Raw genomic sequence first — 22,111 nt, 5'->3', positions numbered from 1 at the left:
AAGCTCTAGGATCAATGTCAGCAGTAACCTTTGTACTTTTAGCCAGATTTTATATGAGGATTCCCCAGTGGATGCTAGCAACACAATGGTTGATACTTTGCCAATTCATGTTAACTCACATATAGATCACTCAGACATCAAGAGAGATCTTAGGTGGGGGATTCAATCAGACCACTTTTTACAAGGCCGTCTGTTCATTCCCCCTCAGCCCATCGCTATAGTGACCATGGACACTTCCCAGTTGGTGTGGAGCGGCACTCTCTGTGAGAAGTTGTCCAAGGCACTTGGTCCTCGAAGAGGCCAGCTTGCATATCAGTATCCTAGAGATGAGATCAGTGCTCTTATCTCTAGGAGAGCAGTGCTCTTAGCATTGCTTAGGTCTTCCTGGATGCTCTCCCTACAGGGATGATTGCAGTTCAAATAGACAATATGTCAGGAGTTTGGTACATCAACAAACAAGGAGTGACTATATCGTACCCCTTGTGTCGAGAGTGTAGCAATGGACAATCTCATCCAACTGATTTCTCATAGCAGCACACATTCCGGGAAAGTCCAGTGTGGTAGCAGACAAACTGAGCAGATACATTCTTCTACCTCATAAGTGGTGTCTCAGCAAGAAAGTGATGGGAATATTTTTTCATCGATGGGGACAGCCTTGCTGCGATATTTTCACTTCCCCTCTAAACATATGCAGGAACTATTTAGCCCTAATCGACCCACAGGGGGAATCATCAAGGGATGCTGTACTTCACGATTGGCCCCATCAATCCCATTGATTCCGAAATTTCTGCAGAAAGCTGCCAGGTTGAAGAGCAAAGTCATCCTCATTGCACCTTACTGGTCTCAACAAGTTTGGTTTCCCTTCCTTTGGCCTCACTTACTCCACCAACCTTGGATTCTGGATCCAATTTCAGATGTCATGTCTTACCTGATGGGCATGCTCCATCCAGACATTTCAAAACACAGGCTGACAGCCTGGTTTCTCCAATTCCATTAGCAGCTAAACAACTGATGTTCCCTTCCCCTGTCTGACATGTACTTTTATCTTCCCATAAACCTTCAACACAAATTGTGTACAAGTAAATGGAAAAGGTTAGTTTACTGGGCACAGCAAAATCGTACTGACCCATTCTCAGCTCCGATACACAGTACTTTTTAAAGAAGGAGCTTAGTTCCTCAACTATTAAAGTTCAATTAACAGTGATATCAAACTTCCTCATTGAGTTTGAAGGTTCCTCAGTAGTCTCCTAAATTATGCAGAACTTTATTGTGAGGCACTCTTCTTTTGTGACCCCCATTTAAAGACCCTACTTCCCCATGGGATCTTAAATTGGTATTGCAGGTGCTGACCTCAGATTACAAAATTGTACCTCCATTTTCAAAACCTCCTTAAATCATACCTTTACACCAACCATTTATGTAACTGCAATGGGCTTTCCAGAAGCCTCACCCTACTGTAAGTTCTTATTTCCTTATGCTTCTGGTGAATACTAATTTTGTCCTCTATTGATGCTCACTGTATATATTGTACGTTTCTTCTTACTATGAAAATGCTTTGCACAAATATTGTACCCATGCTTACTCCATGATAGTGCTATGCTCACATATTTGTACTTAAACTTTGTACTTCTAACTTGTTAAACTTTTCTATACCATTTTTCTGTTATCTTTTACACTTTGTAACCAAAAATTGTTGCCATGAATTACTCTTTATTCTTTAACTGTATGGAGCTTTTCTCCACAGGACTCCACTAAAAATAGCATTAGCTGTTCATTCGGACTATCCTGGTAAACAAATGTTAAATAACTAAATAATAAATAAAATAATACATTCCCCATTTGAACCAGCAGCTAAATGTTGGTTTAAATATCTTACTTGAAAACTGTTCTAGTAGTTATTACCTCGGCTAGATTAATTTCAGAGTTTCAAGCCTTGCCTTCAAAACCCCCATACTTGATCTTTCATAGAGTGATGATTTGAACAAATTAGAAGTTATGTACCTACCATAACGTTCCATGTTAGTTGTCTTCTCTCGCCTTCTTTCTTGCTGGACTCCGACTCGGCACTTGCTTTAGCTTGAGAACTCCTTTTACCAGCTCGAGGCAACCCTATATCCCATGATGCAAGGCGGAACTACCTCAGATCTCGTTTGGCAGCTAACTTACCCTGCTAAGGACTAACCTAACATAATTAGGAAAACAAGTTCATAAAAAGAGTCCTCATATGAAGGCTCAGGAGGAAACAATCTGATAGGAACTCTTCAAGATCTGTCCAGGCCAGGGGGTAGGAGGGAGGGACGCAAGAAAAAGGCGAGAGAAGACAACTAACATGGAACGTTATGGTAGGTACATAACTTCTAAATGTTAAGTTGTCAATCTCGCCTTCATTCTTGCTGGATGGGACGCGTCCTAGCACCTGTATCCCAGGTGGCTCAATGGAACAGACTCTTGAGAACTGTGGAACCAAAACTGGCCCTATCTCTGGAGGCCAAGTCCAACTTGTAATGAGAGACAAAGGTATGAGGCGTGGCCCAAGTAGCTGCTGCACAAATAGTATCAATGGGTAGTCTATCCTGAAAGGCTGCAGAAGTGGATAGACTCCTGGTTGAGTGTGCTTTTGGTTTAGAAGATAGCTGCTTGCCTCTGAGAGAGTACACAAAGGAAATGGTGGAAGTCAACCATCTGGATAAGGTCACTTTAGAAACTGGAAGACCTATCCTGTTTTCTGCATAGGAGACAAACAATTGGTCAGATTTTCTGAATTGTTTAGTTCTATGTAAATAGTACCTGAGCTGACGATGGACATCCAAAAAATGAAGCTTCTGTTCAGCTCTGTCGGAATAGTTTGGGAAGAAGACTGGTAGATCTATAGATTGGTTAATATTGGTTTGAGACACAACTTTGGGGAGAAAGGAAGGGTTCGTTCTTAATGATACTCTGTCCTTATGAAAAACCAAGTAAGGGGAACGAATGCAGAGAGCTTGAATTTCGGAAACCCTTCTTGCTGAAGTGACAGCCAGTAAGAATATAGTTTTCCAGGTCAATAACTTCAAAGAACATGAAGCAGACGGTTCAAAGGGAGGTAGTATCAAGGATGCCAACATTAAGTTTAGATCCCATTGCGGAGGAGGATGCTTTATAGGCAGCTTTAGGAGAAAAACTCCTCTCAGAAAGGCCTTGCATAATCTATGAGACATAATGTTATTGTCATGCAAGCCAACATGATACTTGGAAATAGCAGCCAGTTGTACTTTAACTGTAGATGACGAGGATCCTGAATGAAAAACCTCCGCCAGGAAATCTAAAACAGAATGTACAGGAGCAGTAAAGGGATCAATATTCCTGGAATTTGCCCAAATAGAAAAACATCGCCACTTGCTAGCATAAACAGTCCTAGTGGACGACTTTAAGGAAGACACTAAGATGTCTCTGACGGAGTCAGAGATCATCGGAAGCCTGGCTAGGGAAGGAAGTGGAGCAACCAAGCAGTGAGGTTGAGAGAATGAATGGCCCGGTGCTGCTGACCCGACTGGTGGATCAAGAGATCCGGAACTGGGTCCAGATGCCAGGGCTGCACCAGAAGGTGACGATGCAGAGACGGAAACCAAATTTGTCGAGGCCAATAAGGGGCAATGAGAATCAACTTGGCTCTCAAAACGGTGGCTTTCTGAATGACTTGTGGAATCAAGGGAAAAGGAGGGAAAGCGTACAGAAGTCCCCGGGGCCAATCCTGGGTTAGAGAGTCTCTCAGGGGTTGGCCTGGAAGGGGAAAGAGGGTGAAATAATCGGGGCACTTGTTGTTTTGAGGAGTAGCAAAAAGATCGCAACAAGGAGTGCCCCACTGCAGAAAAATCTGATCCACTACAGATTGATTGAGAGACCACTCGTGAGGCATCAGAATGGATCTGCTCAGCCTGTCCGCCAAGAGGTTGGACCTGCAGGGATGTGCGTTGCTATCAGAAACCGATGAGAGGTGATTGCCCATTGCCAAAGTCTGAGAGCTTCTCGATACAACGGATAGGACCTGGTCCCGCCCTGCTTGTTGATGTACCAGACCACGGACATGTTGTCCATTTGTACTGCAATAGTCCCCGTGGGAAGAAAGTCGTTGAGGGCCTGCAACGTTAAAAGCACCGCTCTCATCTCCAGGACATTTATGTGCAGATGGTATTCTATGGGTTGCCACGTCCCGTGAACCATCCTGCCCTGATAATGCCCCCCCCCACCCGATCAGAGAGGCATCCGTAGTGACTGTGGCAACTGGAGGAGGGGAAACAAAGGGTCGGCCCTGATGAAGAAGAGGGGAAGATATCCACCAATTCAGATGAGTTCTGCACGACTGTGTGACTAAGATTTCGTGCCTCATCGGGAGACTGTGGTACGACCACTGCGTGAATAGCATCCACTGCAGAAGACGCATGTGGAAGCGAGCCAGTGGTAGAAGAACAATGGCGCCAGCCATAAGACCTAGCACCTTCAGTATAAATCTGGCTTTGACCTTGTTGCTCTGCAATAAAATCCGAACAATTTTTGGATGTCCAGAATTCTTTGATCTGTTAGTCTGGCTAACATTTTGACGGTGTTTAATTCTGCGCCTATAAAGGTGATAGATTGGCAAGGCAGCAGAGAAGATTTTTCGAAATTTACTGAAATTCCCAAACTCCTGCAAAGCTGTAGAGTGTAGTCTCTGGTCTGAAGAAGCTGACACCTGGTGGTGGTGGAGAGGAGCCAGTCGTCCAAATAAGGAAACACCTGGAATCCTTGACGTCTCAGATGAGCTGTGACCACTGCCATGCATTTGGTGAACACTCTGGGGGCTGAAGTGAGGCCAAAGGGCAGGGCTCTGAATTGGTAATGACTGGTCCCTAGCCGAAAGCGAAGAAACCTTCTGGAGCGCCTGTGAATCTTTATGTGATAGTACGCGTCCTGAAGGTCTATAGAGCACATCCAGTTGTCCTTGCCCAGAAAGGGCAGAATGGACTGAAGCGTGACCATCCGGAATCTTGCCTTCTTGACAAATCTGTTTAGACTGCTCAGGTCTAATATTGGTCTCAATCTCCCGTCCTTTTGGGGACCAAAAAGAATCTCAGTAGGCCGGATCCTACCTGGTCTGCCGGCACAGTCTGGACGGCTCTTTTTTCTAGGAGCTTTGAAACCTCCTGTTCTGCCAAATCCCTTTGACCGGGTGAGATGTCTGGAAGGGATTGTTGAGGTACGGGATACCTTTGAAGGGATTTTGTAACCCTCGGATATGATCGACTGTACCCACATATCTTGTGATAGGGATTGCCAGGCTACTGGGTACAGCGAAATCCTTCCCCTGACTGCCTCCAAGGGTGGACAGTTGGGCAACACCTCAGGGATGCTGAAAGGGCTTCTCAGGAAGAGACTCCCTGTTGCCCTGGTTCTGAGGACCCCCCCTGCCTCTAGGGCGCATCTAGTGTTGTTACCCCTCTGCCTCTGGGGTAAACTGACCACGTGTGTCCGGTGTAGCTCCTTGGGCTTTATGGAACCACATCTTCCCCCCCTTCTGACCCTTGGGATATGGTCTAGAAGGAGTGGAAAAATGGACTCCAACGGCAGAAAGAGTTTTACCGTCCTGCTCACACCTGGTCAAGGTATCCTTCACCTGAGGTCGAACAAAGCCGAACCATCAAAGGGGTATTGGTGAAGGACGCCTTAAAGGGGTCATAAAATTACAAAGCCGCATCCAGGCTTGGCGTCTAAGAGCAACTCCTGTGCCTGCGGCCCTGCTCGCTCCATCGGCCGCATATGATATGAGCCGCATGGAGGAGTTGGATAGGGAATTTAGGATTGCTAGCTGTGAGGCAATCTTTTCTTGAGCCCCAGCAGCAGAAGGATCCTGGACCACTTCACCCAGTTCCTTGAGAATATCTCTTTGAAGCCTGGTGAAGTGACAAAGGTAGTTCAGCGAGCATAGCAAAGGTCGCTGAAGAAAACATCCGCTTTCCATACCTGTCCATGGTCCTAGAATCCTTGTTAGGAGGATGGACAGGTACTGAAGGATCCGCCAGTTCCTTCTTAGTGGCCGCCACCACCATAGCATCCACAGAGACGCCTTGGAAAGAAACTGTTTGTCCGTAGGGGCCGTGATAAATTTGGATGGTCTCCTGCGGACAGGTTCCACAGAATCTGGAGCCACGCCTTCCGAGCCACTACCTGCATAAGTGGGTCGAAGGCGGAGACACCCAGGAGGTGGAGGATCGGGATCCAAAAGCCTCCAGGTATACCGACTCATCCTCGGAGGGATCAATGGATGGCCAATTCCCCCTCTGTTTGAGGAGCCCAAGGATGTCTGAAAAGGAGACATCCTCAGAGGGGGATTGTGGGGAACCCTCCGACTCATCTAAGTCGGTATCCGATGTAGTAGACTCGGGGGAGTCTGTGTGTTTCCTCTTACACGTCCTCTTCCGAGGGGGTTCACCTGCTGGATCAGGAGAAACTTCGGAAGAGGAGGAAATTCCCAATGGGGAAACCTGGGGCGATGGATCCCTGGGCCTGAGAGCAAGAGGCTGGCAAGAGGCGTCTACAGGCACTGAAGAGGGAGGAGCTAGAGGGATGGACCGTTGACCCGGGAGGCCGGAATATCCCCGATCCGAGGATACAGGAATTCCCGGCTCCACTGAGAGGGAAGGCTCCGAGGCCGATGTCGGTGCCGAGCTTACCAAAGCCGAAGCCCCGAGAGGGAGAGCGGAGTCGGACAAGGGTCCGATGCCACTAGTCCCCTCGGAGCCGACAAGGGAAACCCGACGACCGGATGCCTCCAAGGAAGGCCTCAAGGAGGAGATCGGAGCCGAGGACGACGGAGCCGAAGGATGTATCGGCTCCGGCGCCGAAACAGTCGCTGTCCCGAGAAGCTACGGCTCCGAACTCTGGTGTGGAGTCGGAGGAGGAAGTTCAAGGGGTGAGACAATAGCTGAAGTCTGTTGAGACGGGCTATGGAGCATTTGGGCCAGTGCCTGCGACTTCAACAGCCTGCTTACCACCCTCTCTAAGTCGTGGTCAGACAGCCTGGAAGATCTCGAAGATCGGCTCCGATGGCTCCGCTCTGACAAAAGAGGAGACCCCGGAGCCGAGTGGATACTCTGCAACGAAGGGGACCGAGATCTCTTTCGGGACGAAGTCATCGGAGCCGAAGTCCCCTGAATTCCAGATGGAGCCGAAGGTCTCTCGGCTCCGATGCTGGATAAGGTGTCGGCTCCAGCCGGAGCCGACAAGGCCACAGTAGACCGGGTGTCGGAACCAATCGGTGCCGAACCCACTACTTTTGAAGCAGATAGATCGGTTCCAGCCGGAGCCACCAGAGGAGGCTTGGATACTGAAGCCTGAGCCTTCGGTGGCTTAGAAGGTTTCCCAGACCCTGTTTTAGAGGGAGAACCTTCTGGCTTAAGTAAGCCACGGAGGATTAGCTTATTCCTCCGTTCCTGCAGGACTCTCTGGCTAAAAGAGTGACACAAAGCACAGGAGTCCTGCAGGTGCAAAGGCCCCAGTAAACACAAGAAGTGTGACAGTCTGTCAGAGACATTTTCTGACAGCACGAGTCACACTTCTTGAAGCCTGAGACCTTGCCTTCCTTAGACATTATCCTAGGAGGAAGTCACACACAAACCCCAACAAACACACACAATTAATCCCTAACACACAACACACAGGTAGGGATTAACCAATGGGGTTTAGGCCTAACTAAACTTTTATACTAAAGGAAATAAAAAGTTTTGAAATATAAGGGAATAGGGTGGGCTGTAACACACTACAGACTATAAAAATGGAAACAAGGGGGAAATAAAACCCTAACTAAGCTTTTTCTCTTTTGACAAGAAAATTACTTACCTCAGCTGGCAAAGGAGACCTCTTTCGCTAAGCGGCAAACGAGATCTGAGGTAGTTCCGCCTTGCATCATGGGATATAGGGTTGCCTCGAGCTGGTAAAAGGAGTTCTCAAGCTAAAGCAAGTGCCGAGTCGGAGCCGAGGATCGGCTCTGAACCCATCCAGCAAGAATGAAGGCGAGATTGACAACTTAACATTGCATCCTTCCTTCCCACACTGTTGTCAGAATCTAAAATCAATCAATCCGTTAACTTGCCAGTATTCTTTCCTAATTTTACAAACGAGGGTGAATACATGTTACATTTATTGGATGCTCACAGGCAATTGCGTTTCTACCTATGTAGAACAAAAGACATCAGAAAAACAGACCAATTCTGCAAAGGAAACAAGCAAAGTTAGGTACACCAGTTGCAAAAGTAACTTCAGCCAGATGGCTAACTGATTTAATTCATATATGACAAATTGGGTATTACCTTGCCAAAACAGGTACAAGCTCATTCAACTATATCCATGGCAACTTCCTCAGTCTTTCTGTCCAGAGCTTCTATGGGCGACATATGTGCAGCAGCAACTTGGGCTACTCTCCATACCTTTGTTATTCATTACAAATTGGATCTGGTCCCTAGAGGTAGAGCATCATTTGGTTCAACTGTGCTCAGGAATATCCTTCCTTAGAGTACACCCAGGATTGTAGTATCTTGTCCCATCAGTTGAGGATAGACTGAAAACTGACAACATCAGGTGAAGAAGTTATGTAGTCACCATAACGTTCCACCTGTGTTATCCATTTTCATTTTTCCTCAAATTCCTGCACACCAGCCCTCATCCCTTCTGTTCGCAAACTTCTGGAAGAATGAGTTCTTAGAGCGACTTCACTGTTCTTTATATTGAGCTCCAGATATAGTCTCTCCCTTTATGGAACACATGCAAATTTAAGTCTTCTGTAGTTATGCATGTTAAACTTTTCCTTTCTGGTAATCAGCAAACCCTATCTGAAGTTGGTTAGGGCTGGTGCATTATGGGTAAGAGACAAGCTCGAGAGCTTCTTGGTTACCACAAGCTTTAGTAATGGCCGAGTCAGATCCGAGGATCAACTCCGAACCCATCAGTTGAAGAATGAAAATGGACAATACAGATGGAACGTTATGGTGAGTACATAACTTCTTTTTTAACTCTGTTTAGCCAGTTTTTATAAAATGTTCTGTACAAGGGTATGTGCTATAGACATTATCTCATAACAGCTGTACTTTCCTGGATAATAAAGTTAGTCAGAACCAATATGATGCTACTTTTAGCTGCAGAGTCTGACAGACTAAAGTATACCCTTCCTGTTATTGCCCAAATAACAACTTTCCCTAGGTTTGTGAGTATCACAGGGTGCACATCTGTGGATGAATTTATTGTTTTTCTATTTTTTCTTAGTTTCTGTTTTTCAGCCCTTCCTTTTTCATGCAAAATTGCCCATAAAGACACTAGTTTTGAGAGTCTCTAACTTGTTTGCTTTCAGTAAGCATATTTACTGAAAAACTGCTACTATTTTATTGCATTTTATTTAAAAAATTGTGTTTTGTATGTTTAAAAAACAGTTTCTAAGTAGTGTGGTTTGAAAGCAAATATTTACTTTTATGCTTAGGTTGAAGACTTGTTGCCACCTATATTCTCAATGACGCCGAAAGGAAGCGGAGCTGGTTATGGTGTTGGATTCGACTTGGAGGAGTTCCTGAATCAGTCTTTTGAAATGCCTGGAGAAAACCGAGAAAGGTAAGTAAGGATTCATAGAGTCTACTTTTGTTACAACTGGAGTACATTTTATTGTAGTGTTCATTCATGTGGGCTGCTTTTATTTTGCTGACTTAGAGTAGACATTTCCTTAGAGCCTATGTAACGTTCCCACCTGTCTTGATATTTTCACAGAACTTCCCTAAATTGGGTAGCTGTGTCATAAAAAAGTGAAACAATTCATGTCCTGACATTTTTAGAGGGAAGCAGTGTTTAAGTGTTTCTACCTTTATTGTACTTCAACTTATTCACTGAGCAACAATGTGAGTGAGATGATCTAAAGATTCTTTGCAGACATGATTTTAATCAAAATTAAATTTGAGAGGCATGTATTGTACTGACTCTAAAGTAATACCTTGTAGGTATGCATCCTGTTCCCTGTGTGTGTGTGTGTGTGTGTGTGTGTGTGTGTGTGTGTGTGTGTGTGTGTGTGTGTGTGTGTGTGTGTGTGTGTGTGTGTGTTTGTATATTATAAATCATTTTCTGTGGTTGAGATGCTCAGAATTGTTGAAGGACAAGGAATATTGCTGATGAAGCAGTAGTGTTGGAGGTGGAAGTGATGTTTTGTTTTAAGACATTAAGAATTTTGGGGAATTTAGCTTTGTGGTGGGACATTCTGAAAGTGCCATTACTTTAATTTTATTTATTTTAATTTGTTAGGATTGTGTAGCTGGCAGTGCCCATTTTCAGTGGATGCCCAAGAAAAAAGCTTTTGTAAAGATATTACAAAAAATACAGTAATCAATTGAATTCATAAAGCATGCTGAAATCAAACATAGCAGAATACATAAAAAACATTAGCATACATCAAAGCACTAAAGGAGCATTCTATATAAAAATGCAAATGTCATGTATGTGGGCATAGTACATACATAAATATTTAGGCAAAATAAATGTGCAAATATTTGAATTTACTGTATGTAGCAAGACAGTTTTGTGCAGGTACCATACATGTCAACACTGCAGAAGTTTTTTTCACAACATAAATGTTTGTTGTGTCATATTTAACGCACTTACATATACGGAATATCCAACAAATAATAATGCATCATATTCAATAAAATTGTTACATCAACACTCAACTATTCAAACTGTTGAATATAAATTTGAAACAATATCCCTCCACTGATTTGGCATCAGTCATGTCAATATGAATGGTAACCACAAGGGAAAACATTGGCTTTACGAATACTTTAATTACCATTGCAAACAGCTTTCAGCATGTCTGTGACAGTATGACAGTTTTTCAATCTTTGCAACACAAAATGCTTTTTCTTAATTTAAATATTGTTAGAACATAAATAAAAATTATTGCCGAGAGCTCTGACCACACTTCCCTGCCTGTGAACAGTCCTGCACTGACTGTTGCCTACTCTACATTATGGTTTGGAAGGACAGGTATATCTCACAGGGGATACCACTGCTCTGGAGCAGATTCCCATCCATGTAAGACACCTTCCTTCCTGACCAAGTACTAAGGCTGTGCCGAGTAGACAAGAAATGTGTTTTCCAATGAGATTCTGCTTTCTTCCAGAATTTAAAGATGGTGGCTAATAATACAGGTAGAGTAACTGTAATCCACATGAAGATCATCCCGTTTAGTCTGACACCCTGAGGCAGAATCTGCAGTAACCAAAAGTGAGCATCCCTATTGTGTGGCAGACGTCCTTGTTGCCTGTTTGAGTTTGTCCAATGTCCAGTCCTACATCTGTTTTATTTCACTACATTCCCATACCATGTTTATATAGTTAGCATGAACAGCACCACATCACTGACACTTAGGCTCACGAGTTTGTTTAATGTTCCTAAACCTGTCTGGGGAGTAATGCCATGTATGGAAACACTTAATGTATGTAAACTGAGTAAGAGAGGGGGCATTATTATCCATGTACATATGTAAAACCTGTCCTGCAACAGGACTCTGTTGTATGTCCACAATAATCTTGTATGTTTGTTTGAGTTTTGGAATTGTTGGAAACCTCCACATTTGATATTTGTCCCCTTTCAGTTTTGAATCCATGCAGTCTGTATTATTTTGCAATAATATATTGCAATATTATATCTGCAGTATTTTTTTTCTTCAGCTGCTACTGCTATGTGCTTGTTCACCCATAATGTGGTATATGGTTCATGTATAATACTGTTACTGGAAGTTTTCTGTTAGATGTGTATCTTTGTTATCTTAACAAGTGTGTGTTTCTAGGAATATATGTAGCTGTGTACTTAAGTGTAGTATTGATTTACAATATAGTAGTAGTATTATTATATGGTGTTTTAAATTGTGTTTCTATGTATGTGGTTTCTTTTTTGTTTGTCCCATGATGACCTGATTGCATGGAATCTCATTTAATCTATACTTGTGTAGATCTAAATGACAGTAAAGTTACTTTTGACATTTTTTGACTGTATATTGTCTAGTATTTGACTTTTTCTGTCTACACATTGTCTAAGTTGTGAACAATTGCCACCAGGAAATGTTTTGTACAGCATTATTCTTCATTTGTATCACCTGAAAGGGGGGGGGTGGATGCCAGCCTCATCATCCCATATATCCGTAACATGATATGTACCTCTTCTTATCTAGTTTTGCCAGACTACTGTCTCTGTTTATTGCAGATGTTCTTCATTCCACATTGCTGCAGTCCTAACACTTGGGTAGTCCGCTGTCCAGTCGGCCCGAATACCAAAGTATATGGCTGACGTCGGTCAGGGCGCATTAGACTGACGTCAGCACGTCAGGGTACTAATGCGCATGACCGACGTCATATCCTCAGTCTTTTTTGCCTCATGGTCCGATGCAGAAGCAGTTTTGCGAGTGCAGGTTGGCGTTCTGAAATTTTCTGAAGTCGGAGTTTCAGACCGAATCAAAGTTGGCTAAGTACCCCGTTGGGGAACATTTTGGTTTTTTCTTGCCTCAGTATTTAACCGGATGTCAGAAAAAGTGAATAACTGTATTTCTTGTGGGAAACAGATACCTCATAGGGATTACCATACCTTGTGTATACCTTGTTTAGGGCCTGAGCACGACGTTGTTGGATGCCGCTCTTGTGCTAGATTTAACAAACGCACTATTAAGAGACGGTTAGACTGTGCCAGGTTAGTGTTTGGGAAGCGTTGTAATTATAAAATGCCGCCGGATGCTCCGGCGCCGGCCATCAAAAAGCGCAAGGACAAAACAGTGAAAGCCTAGGTTGATGAACCGCAGTCCCAGACGCCGGTTCTTTAGAAGGCTCAGTGGAGCCAGAGGTTTTGCCAGGAGTTTCTTTGGAGTCTCAGGCAGAGACTTTACTGTTGCAGGATGTGCCTTCTCAGGAGGTAGGCCAGGCTGAGGGGCTTCTCAGGTAACTGTTCTTCCCTCTCTTCCCAAGGTAGTTAGAGCCTCCTTCTGTTTCCAAAACTTCTTTGAGAGGTAGGCCAAGTTTAGCTTCAGTGGGGGCTTCTCCTAGCACTTCAGGTTCTGTGCCTAAGAAACATATGCTTAAAATGGCAGAAGATTTAATTACTCTGATTAGAGGTTCTATGCCCCTCCTGATAAGAGGCCTAGGGTGGAACCTGAGTTTGAGAGTTTTGAACAGTGTTCAGAGGCTTCTGAGTCTTCATGGAAGATTTGCAGGAGTATCCTCCTTATTCTGATTCTGATGTGGATGATTCCACTCCTACAGCTTCTCCTCCTGAGGATTTCTCATTTTCAGAGACTCTGCATTCCATGAGGGAGCACTTTAAATGGGAAGGCCAAGATTACTCTGATTCTAGGAAAAGGCTTAGGGAATTCTTGTTTTACCCCAGCATAGGCCCTTAGCTATACCTCCTGTGTTGAATGTGGTAGAAGATGTTTTGCAGAGGCTTCCTGAACCCTGATTCCTTGCCTCCTGCTCCTGTTAAACCTGATAGGTACTATAGGGTGCCTGAAGCTCATAAGTATCTTTTAAGAGTCCTAGGGCAGACCCGAGACTGTTTCTCAGGGACCTAAAGGTGTTAAGGCCTCTGTTGTTAAAAACCCTGTTCCCACTGATAAAGAGGCAAGGGCTTTGGAAAGATGGGGAAAGAAAGTGTATACTTCTTCCACTTTAGCCATGAGGGTTGAATTGTCAGTTTCACATGCTAAAATATCAAAATTATCTCCTTTCACAATTGAAATCTAAGGTGGATGCTTTGGCGGAAGGTATTGAGTGTAAAGAGTTGCTGGATTTAGTTCATGTGTCTGAACAAGTGGGTAAGCATTCTTTGCAATGTGGTTTTGATGCTGTACAGGCCTCCTCGAGGGTGGCTGCCACTAGTTCTGTTCTTCGCAGGCATGCCTGGTTGAGGGATCAGAATTTAGCTGAGCATGTTAAGACAAGGATTTTGGATGCTCCTTTACAGTCTGATGTGTTGTTTGGTTCGCCTGTGGAAGCAGTTTTAAAGAAAATGGAGGACAAAGCTAAGTCTATGCAAACTGTTAAAGATTTTTACAGGTGCAGCCACCAAAGTTTAGTAGAAATTGGCCTACTAAGGGATGGACATATCCTGCTTATGATTCCCAGTCTAGGGGTAGGTCTAGACGTGGTAGGGGCAGAGCTCAAGGTTCTTTTAGGCCTAGAACAGGGAATTCACCTGCTCAGACTTCTGGTGAGGGCAGGGGTCAGTCCTTTCGTAAACAGACCCAATGACCTGCCTTTTCAGCTGCCAGTAGATTCTCGTCTGGCAGCTCCTTTGGGAGGAAGACTGTCTCTTTTCAAAGAAAATTGGGATTTAATTACTCAAGACAGATGGGTGTTGGATATCATTCACCACGGTTACAGGTTTTATTTCCATACCTTGCCCCCTTTCAAAGGCATGCCAGACGTTCCTCCTCCACAAAGGAAAGAGGCTCACAAGCAAATTTCTCAGTTACTCCAAATAGGGGCCATTCAGCCAGTCCCTGTATCAGAAAGGGGCCTAGGATTTTATTCTCGCCTGTTCCTAGTACCAAAGAAGGGGAACACGTGGAGACCAATTTTGGATTTATCTATCCTCAACACTTATCTGGACATTCCCAAGTTCAAGATGTTGACGTTACAACAGCTTTTACCTCTGCTGGGCAAAGATCACTGGATGGTAACTTTAGATCTCAAGGAAGCTTACCTTCATGTGCCTATAAGACTAAGTTGCAGGAAGTATCTGCTTTCGAGCTGGAAATTCTCATTATCAGTTCTCTGCATTGCCCTTTGGCTTATCTACTGCCCAGAGTATTCACAAAGGTTCTGGCTCCAGTGATAGCTTACTTCAGGCTAAAAGGAATTCAAATCTATCCTTACTTGGACGACTGCCTGATTCTGGCTCAAGAAAAGGAAGACCTTCTACAGCATCTGGAATATGTTATAGCAGTGCTAAGATGCCTAGGGTATTCTGTGAACGAAATAAAGTCCAGTCTAGTACCCTCTCAAGACATGTGCTTTCTGGGTGTGAGACTGAATACAGCAGCCCAGATGGCCTTTTAACCCCGGACAAACAAAAGAGTCTATCACTTTACTTCCATCAACTATCTCATCAGTCCGGCTGACTGCAAGGACAGTCCTTCAAGCATTAGGGTTCATGGCATCTTGTATTCTGGTGCTTCCCAATGCCAAACTGCATATGAGGAAGCTACAATGGTATCTCAAAAATGTATGGACACAGCACTGCCAGGATTTGGACACTGTCATTCAAATAATACTTTGCCTTCAAAAGGAATTTTTGTGGTGGGCTCAGGAATGTCACCTAAACAAGGGACTCTCTGTGACCCGGCCAGAGGCGAGTCAGATTTTAACGACAGATGCCTCGGACATTGCTTGGGGAGCTCATCTAAATGGAAAGTGGATACAAGACAAGTGGCCTGCCAGACTACAGCATCTACATATCAACATGAAGGAGATGTTAGCAGTCCAGTTTGCATTAATGGCTTTCAAGGAGTTACTTCTTCCAGGGCAGGTGTTGATTCTAACAGACAACACAACTGTCATGTGGTACATCAACAAACAAGGGGAACACATTCTTATCCTCTATGCAGGCAAGCAATGATTTTATGGGAGACTGCCAGCTTGCAACTAACTCGTCAGGCAAGGTATCTGCCAGGAGCACAGAACTCCTTAGCAGATGTGTTAAGCAGACAAATCATGGATCCCCACAGTGGAAACTGGATGTTCATGTCTTTCAGAACTTGACAGTGTCATGGGGAACTCCAGACATAGATCTGTTCGCTTCTCCACTAAACCACCAGCTGCCAAAGTTTTGCACAAAGGGGTTTCATCACACAGCTTGGAAAGTGGATGCTCTGTCTTTCAGTTGGAAAAATCTTCATGTGTATGCCTTTCCACCTCTGCCTCTTCTTCCAAAGGTGCTCTGGGCATAAGTGGACCCATTTTAAAAAATCAGAATATTGAATCATGTGCAAATCAAATAAAATACTTTGCTCTGCAAAAGGTTATTTGAAATTTTATGTGGGCTAGAAATTTTTGGAAAAAAAGCAAAAAAAACAGGGACTTTTGTGCAGGTACCATACATGTCAACACTGCAAGTTTTTTCACAACATAAATGTTTGTTGTGTCATATTTAACACTTACATATCTGGAATATCCAACAAATAATAATGCATCATATTCAATAAAATTGTTACATCAACACTCAACTATTCAAACTGTTGAATATAAATTTGAAACAATATCCCTCCACTGATTTGGCATCAGTCATGTCAATATGAATGGTAACCACAAGGGAAAACATTGGCTTACGAATACTTTAATTACCATTGCAAACAGCTTTCAGCATGTCTGTGACAGTATGACAGTTTTTCAATCTTTGCAACACAAAATGCTTTTCTTAATTTAAATATTGTTAGAACATAAATAAAATTATTGCCGAGCTCTGACCACACTTCCCTGCCTGTGAACAGTCCTGCACTGACTGTTGCCTACTCTACATTATGGTTTGGAAGGACAGGTATATCTCACAGGGGATACCACTGCTCTGGAGCAGATTCCCATCCATGTAAGACACCTTCCTTCCTGACCAAGTACTAAGGCTGTGCAGTAGACAAGAAATGTGTTTTCCAATGAGATTCTGCTTTCTTCCAGAATTTAAAGATGGTGGCTAATAATACAGGTAGAGAACTGTAATCCACATGAAGATCATCCCGTTTAGTCTGACACCCTGAGGCAGAATCTGCAGTAACCAAAGTGAGCATCCCTATTGTGTGGCAGACGTCCTTGTTGCCTGTTTGAGTTTGTCCAATGTCCAGTCCTACATCTGTTTTATTTCACTACATTCCCATACCATGTTTATATAGTTAGCATGAACAGCACCACATCACTGACACTTAGGCTCACGAGTTTGTTTAATGTTCCTAAACCTGTCTGGGGAGTAATGCCATGTATGGAAACACTTAATGTATGTAAACTGAGTAAGAGAGGGGGCATTATTATCCATGTACATATGTAAAACCTGTCCTGCAACGGGACTCTGTTGTATGTCCACAATAATCTTGTATGTTTGTTTGAGTTTTGGAATTGTTGGAAACCTCCACATTTGATATTTGTCCCCTTTCAGTTTTGAATCCATGCAGTCTGTATTATTTTGCAATAATATATTGCAATATTATATCTGCAGTATTTTTTTTCTTCACCTGCTACTGCTATGTGCTTGTTCACCCATAATGTGGTATATGGTTCATGTATAATACTGTTACTGGAAGTTTTCTGTTAGATGTGTATCTTTGTTATCTTAACAAGTGTGTGTTTCTAGGAATATATGTAGCTGTGTACTTAAGTGTAGTATTGATTTACAATATAGTAGTAGTATTATTATATGGTGTTTTAAATTGTGTTTCTATGTATGTGGTTTCTTTTTTGTTTGTCCCATGATGACCTGATTGCATGGAATCTCATTTAATCTATACTTGTGTAGATCTAAATGACAGTAAAGTTACTTTTGACATTTTTTGACTGTATATTGTCTAGTATTTGACTTTTTCTGTCTACACATTGTCTAAGTTGTGAACAATTGCCACCAGGAAATGTTTTGTACAGCATTATTCTTCATTTGTATCACCTGAAAGGGGGGGGGTGGATGCCAGCCTCATCATCCCATATATCCGTAACATGATATGTACCTCTTCTTATCTAGTTTTGCCAGACTACTGTCTCTGTTTATTGCAGATGTTCTTCATACCACATTGCTGCAGTCCTAACACTTGGGTAGTCCGCTGTCCCAGTCGGCCCGAATACCAAAGTATATGGCTGACGTCGGTCAAGGCGCATTAGTCTGACGTCAGAACGTCAGGGTACAAATGCGCATGACCGACGTCATATCCTCAGTCTTTTTTGCCGCATGGTCCGATGGCAGAAGCAGTTTTGCAAGTGCAGGTTGGCGTTGTGAGATTTTCCGAAGTCGGAGTTTCAGACCGAATCCAAGTTGGCTAAGTACCCGTTGGGAATATTTTGGTTTTCTTGCCTCAGTATTTTACGGATGTCAGAAAAAGTGAATAACTGTATTTCTTGTGGGAAACAGATACCTCATAGGGATTACCATACCTTGTGTATACCTTGCTTAGGGCCTGAGCACGACGTTGTTGGCTGTCGCTCTTGTGCTAGATTTAACAAGCACTATAAAGAGAAGATTAGATTGTGCCAGGTTAGTTTTGGGAAGCGGTGTAATTATAAAATGCCGTCGGATGCTCCGGCGCCGCTTCGTCAAAAAGCGCAAGGACAAAACAGCAAAGCCTAGGCTGGAAGAACCGTCCGTGTCGGACGTCGGTTCTTTAGAGGGCTCGGTGGAGCCAGGGGTTCAGCCAGAAATTTCTTTGGAATCCCAGGGAGAGACTTTATTACTGCAAGATGTGACCTCTCAGGAGGTAGGCCAGGCGGAAGGGGCTTCTCAGGTAGCTGTTCTTCCCTCCCTTCCTAAGGTGGTTAGGCCCTCCCCTGCTGTTTCAAGGCTTCTCCCAGGGGCAGGCCAGGTTTTGTTTCAGGTGTTACCCCTAGTTCTTCAGGGTCTGTACCTAAGAAGCATATGCTTAAGATGGCAGAAGATTTGATTACAATGATTAGAGGTTCTATGCCCCTCCTGATAAGAGGCCTAGGGTGGAACCTGAGCTTGGGAGTTTTGAGCAGTGTTCGGATGCTTCTGAGTCTTGACTGAAGACTTGCAGGAGTATTCCCCTTACTCTGATTCTGATGTAGATGATTCTACTCCTTCTGCTTCTCCTCCTGAGGATTTTTCATTTTCAGAGACTCTTCATTCCATGAGGGAGCATTTTAAATGGGAAGGTCAGGATTTCTCTGATTCCAGGAAAAGGCTTAGGGAATTTTGTTTCTACCCCAGCATAGGCCTTTAGCTATACCTCCTGTTCTAGATGTGGTGGAGGATGTTTTTGCAGAGGCTTCTCTGAACCCTGACTCTTTGCCTCCTGCTCCAGTTAAACGGATAGATATTATAGGGTGCCTGAAGCTCATAAGTATCTTAAGAGTCCTAGGGCAGACCCAGAAACTGTTTCACAGGGGCCTAAAGGTGTTAAGGCTTCTGTTGTTAAAAATCCTGTTCCTCCAGATAAAGAGGCAAGGGCTTTGGATAGATGGGGAAAGAAAGTGTATACTTCTTCCACTTTGGCCATGAGAGCTTTGAATTGCCAGTTTCACATGTTGAAATACCAAAATTATCTCCTTTCACAATTAAAGTCTAAGGTAGATGCTTTGGCGGAAGGTATTGAGTGTAAAGAGTTGCAGGATTTAGTTCATGTTTCTGAACAGGTGGGTAAGCATTCTTTGCAATGTGGTTTTGATGCTGTGCAGGCCTCTTGAGGGTGGCAGCCACTGGTTCGGTTCTTAGCAGGCACGCCTGGTTGAGGGATCAGAATTTAGCTGAGCATGTGAAAACAAGGATTTTAGATGCTCCTTTACAATCTGATGTGTTGGTTGGTTCGCCTGTGGAAGCAGTTCTAAAGAAAATGGAAGACAAGGCTAAGTCTATGCAGACTGTTAAAGATTTTTGCAGGTTCAGCCTCCAAGTTTAGTAGAAATTGGCCTACCAAGGGGTGGACATATCCTGCTTATGATTCCCAGTCTAGGGGTAGGTCTAGGCGTGGTAGAGGAAGACCTCAAGGTTCTTTTAGGCCTAGAACAGGAGTTCACCTGCTCAGTCTTCTGGTGAGGGCAGGGGTCAGTCCTTTCGTAAACAGACCCAATGACCTGCCTTTTCAGCTGCCAGAATCTTCTCGTCTGGCAGCACCTTTGGGAGGAAGGTTGGCACTTTTCAAAGAAAACTGGAGTTTAATTACCCAAGACAGATGGGTATTGGATATCATTCACCACGGTTACAGGTTTTATTTCCATACCTTGCCTCCTTTCAAAGGCATGCCAGACATTCCTCCTCAACAAAGGAAAGAGGCTCACAAGCAAATTTCTCTGTTGCTCCAAATAGGGGCCATTCAGCGGTTCCTGTGCCAGAAAGGGGCCTAGGATGTTATTCTCGCCTGTTCCTAGTACCAAAAAGGGGAACACGTGGAGACCAATTTTGGATCTGTCTATCCTCAACACTTATCTGGACATTCCCAAGTTCAAAATGTTGACGTTACAACAGCTTTTACCTCTGCTGGGCAAAGATCACTGGATGGTAACTTTGGATCTCAAGGAAGCTTACCTTCATGTTCCTATCAGACTAATTTGCAGGAAGTATCTGCGTTTTGAGCTGGAATTCTCATTATCAGTTCTCTGCATTGCCCTTTGGCTTATCTACTGCCCAGAGTATTCACAAAGGTTCTGGCTCAGTGATGGCTTTCTTCAGGCTAAAAGGAATACAAATCTATCCTTATTTGGACGATTGCCTGATTCTGGCTCAAGGAAGGGACGTGCTTCTTCAGCATTTGGAATATGTGATTGCAGTGCTAAGATGCCTAGGGTATTCTGTGAGCGAAATAAAGTCCAGTCTAGTACCCTCTCAAGACATGTGCTTTCTGGGTGTGAGACTGAATACAGCAACAGATGGCCTTTTTAACCCCGGACAAACAAAGAATCTTTCTCTTTACTTCCATCAACTATCTCATCAGTCCGGGCTGACTGCAAGGACAGTCCTTCAAGCCTTAGGGTTCATGGCATCTTGTATTCTGGTACTTCCCAATGCCAAACTGCATATGAGGAAGCTACAATGGTATCTCAAAATGTATGGACACAGCACTGCCAGGATTTGGACACTGTCATTCAAATAATACCTTGCATTCAAAAGGAATTTTTGTGGTGGGCTCAGGAATGTCACCTAAACAAGGGACTCTCTGTGACCCGGCCAGAGGCGAGTCAGATTCTATCGACAGATGCCTCAGACACAGCTTGGGGAGCTCATCTGAATGGAAAGTGGATACAAGACAAGTGGCCTGCCAGACTGCAGCATCTACATATCAACATGAAGGAGATGTTAGCAGTCCAGTTTGCATTACTGGCTTTCAAGGATTTACTTCTTCCAGGGCAGGTGTTGATTCTAACAGACAACACAACTGTCATGTGGTACATCAACAAACAAGGGGGAACACATTCTTATCCTCTATGCAGGCAAGCAATGATTTTGTGGGAGACTGCGTTAAGCTTGCAGCTGAATCTTCAAGCAAGGTTTCTGCCAGGAGCACAGAACTCCTTAGCAGATGTGTTAAGCAGGCAAATCATGGATCCCCACAGTGGAAACTGGATCTTCATGTATTTCAGACATTGACAGTGTCATGGGGAACTCCAGACATAGATCTGTTCGCTTCTCCACTAAACCACCAGCTGCCAAAGTTTTGCACGAAAAGGTTTCATCACACAGCCTGGAAAGTGGATGCTCTTTCTTTCAGTTGGAAAAATCTTCATGTGTATGCCTTTCCACCTCTGCCTCTCCTCCCAAAGGTACTCCTAAAGGTCAGACAAGACAAGCCAAGGATGATTTTAATAGCTCCAGATTGGCCTCGGCAGCACTGGTACCCATTGCTGAGGAGTCTGGTAAGGAAGCCTCCATGGCCCTTACCTTTGATTCCACACCTATTGTCTCAGAAGGACGGGCATCTACTCAATGTCAAGCTTCACTCTCTTCATCTAACAGCCTGGCATATTCTGTTTTGAACCATAGCAGGTCTCAGCTTCCTCAACAAGTTTTGAATGTGATTATGGAAGCCAGAAGACCTAGTACAAGGAAAGTGCATGCGGAAAATGGAAGAGATTTTTATTTTGGTGTGCAGCAAAGGATTTGGATGTTTCTGAGCCAAATTTGAGTGTGGCTCTTCAATATCTTACTGAGTTATTGGACAAAGGTTTGTCTTTCTCTTCCATTAAGATTCATGCTGCAGCAATTTCAGCTCACTATGATTGTGACCCACCATTGTTTTCTTATCCTTTGTTCAAGCAATTTCTTAGAGGGGCAAAGAATATAAGACCCCACGTAGAGCTCCTACTCCTGCTTGGGACCTCAATTTTGTGTTGGAGAAACTCACTCTACAACCTTTTGAGCCTGCAGCTACTGCTGAATTGAAATA

The 22,111-nt window shown here is 43.8% G+C and overlaps 1 protein-coding gene across 5 annotated transcripts in view; it reads left to right on the top strand.

Annotated features, from left to right (window-relative positions):
* MAPK7 (mitogen-activated protein kinase 7) overlaps positions 1–22,111 on the top strand; it is a 735,466-nt gene that overhangs the window by 579,681 nt on the left and 133,674 nt on the right. For all 5 annotated transcript variants that reach the window (XM_044083376.1, XM_044083369.1, XM_044083383.1 and 2 more), the window contains one exon: positions 9,482–9,609. In XM_044083376.1, the coding sequence (XP_043939311.1) occupies positions 9,482–9,609 (128 nt within the window). The remainder of the gene's footprint in view (positions 1–9,481; positions 9,610–22,111) is intronic.

This window comes from Protopterus annectens, chromosome 1.part1 (assembly GCF_019279795.1).
Source record: "Protopterus annectens isolate FY-2018-M chromosome 1.part1, PAN1.0, whole genome shotgun sequence".
Lineage (NCBI taxonomy): Eukaryota > Metazoa > Chordata > Ceratodontiformes > Protopteridae > Protopterus > Protopterus annectens.
Note: the sequence above shows the minus strand (reverse complement) of the source record. Positions and strands in the feature narration are given on the sequence as shown.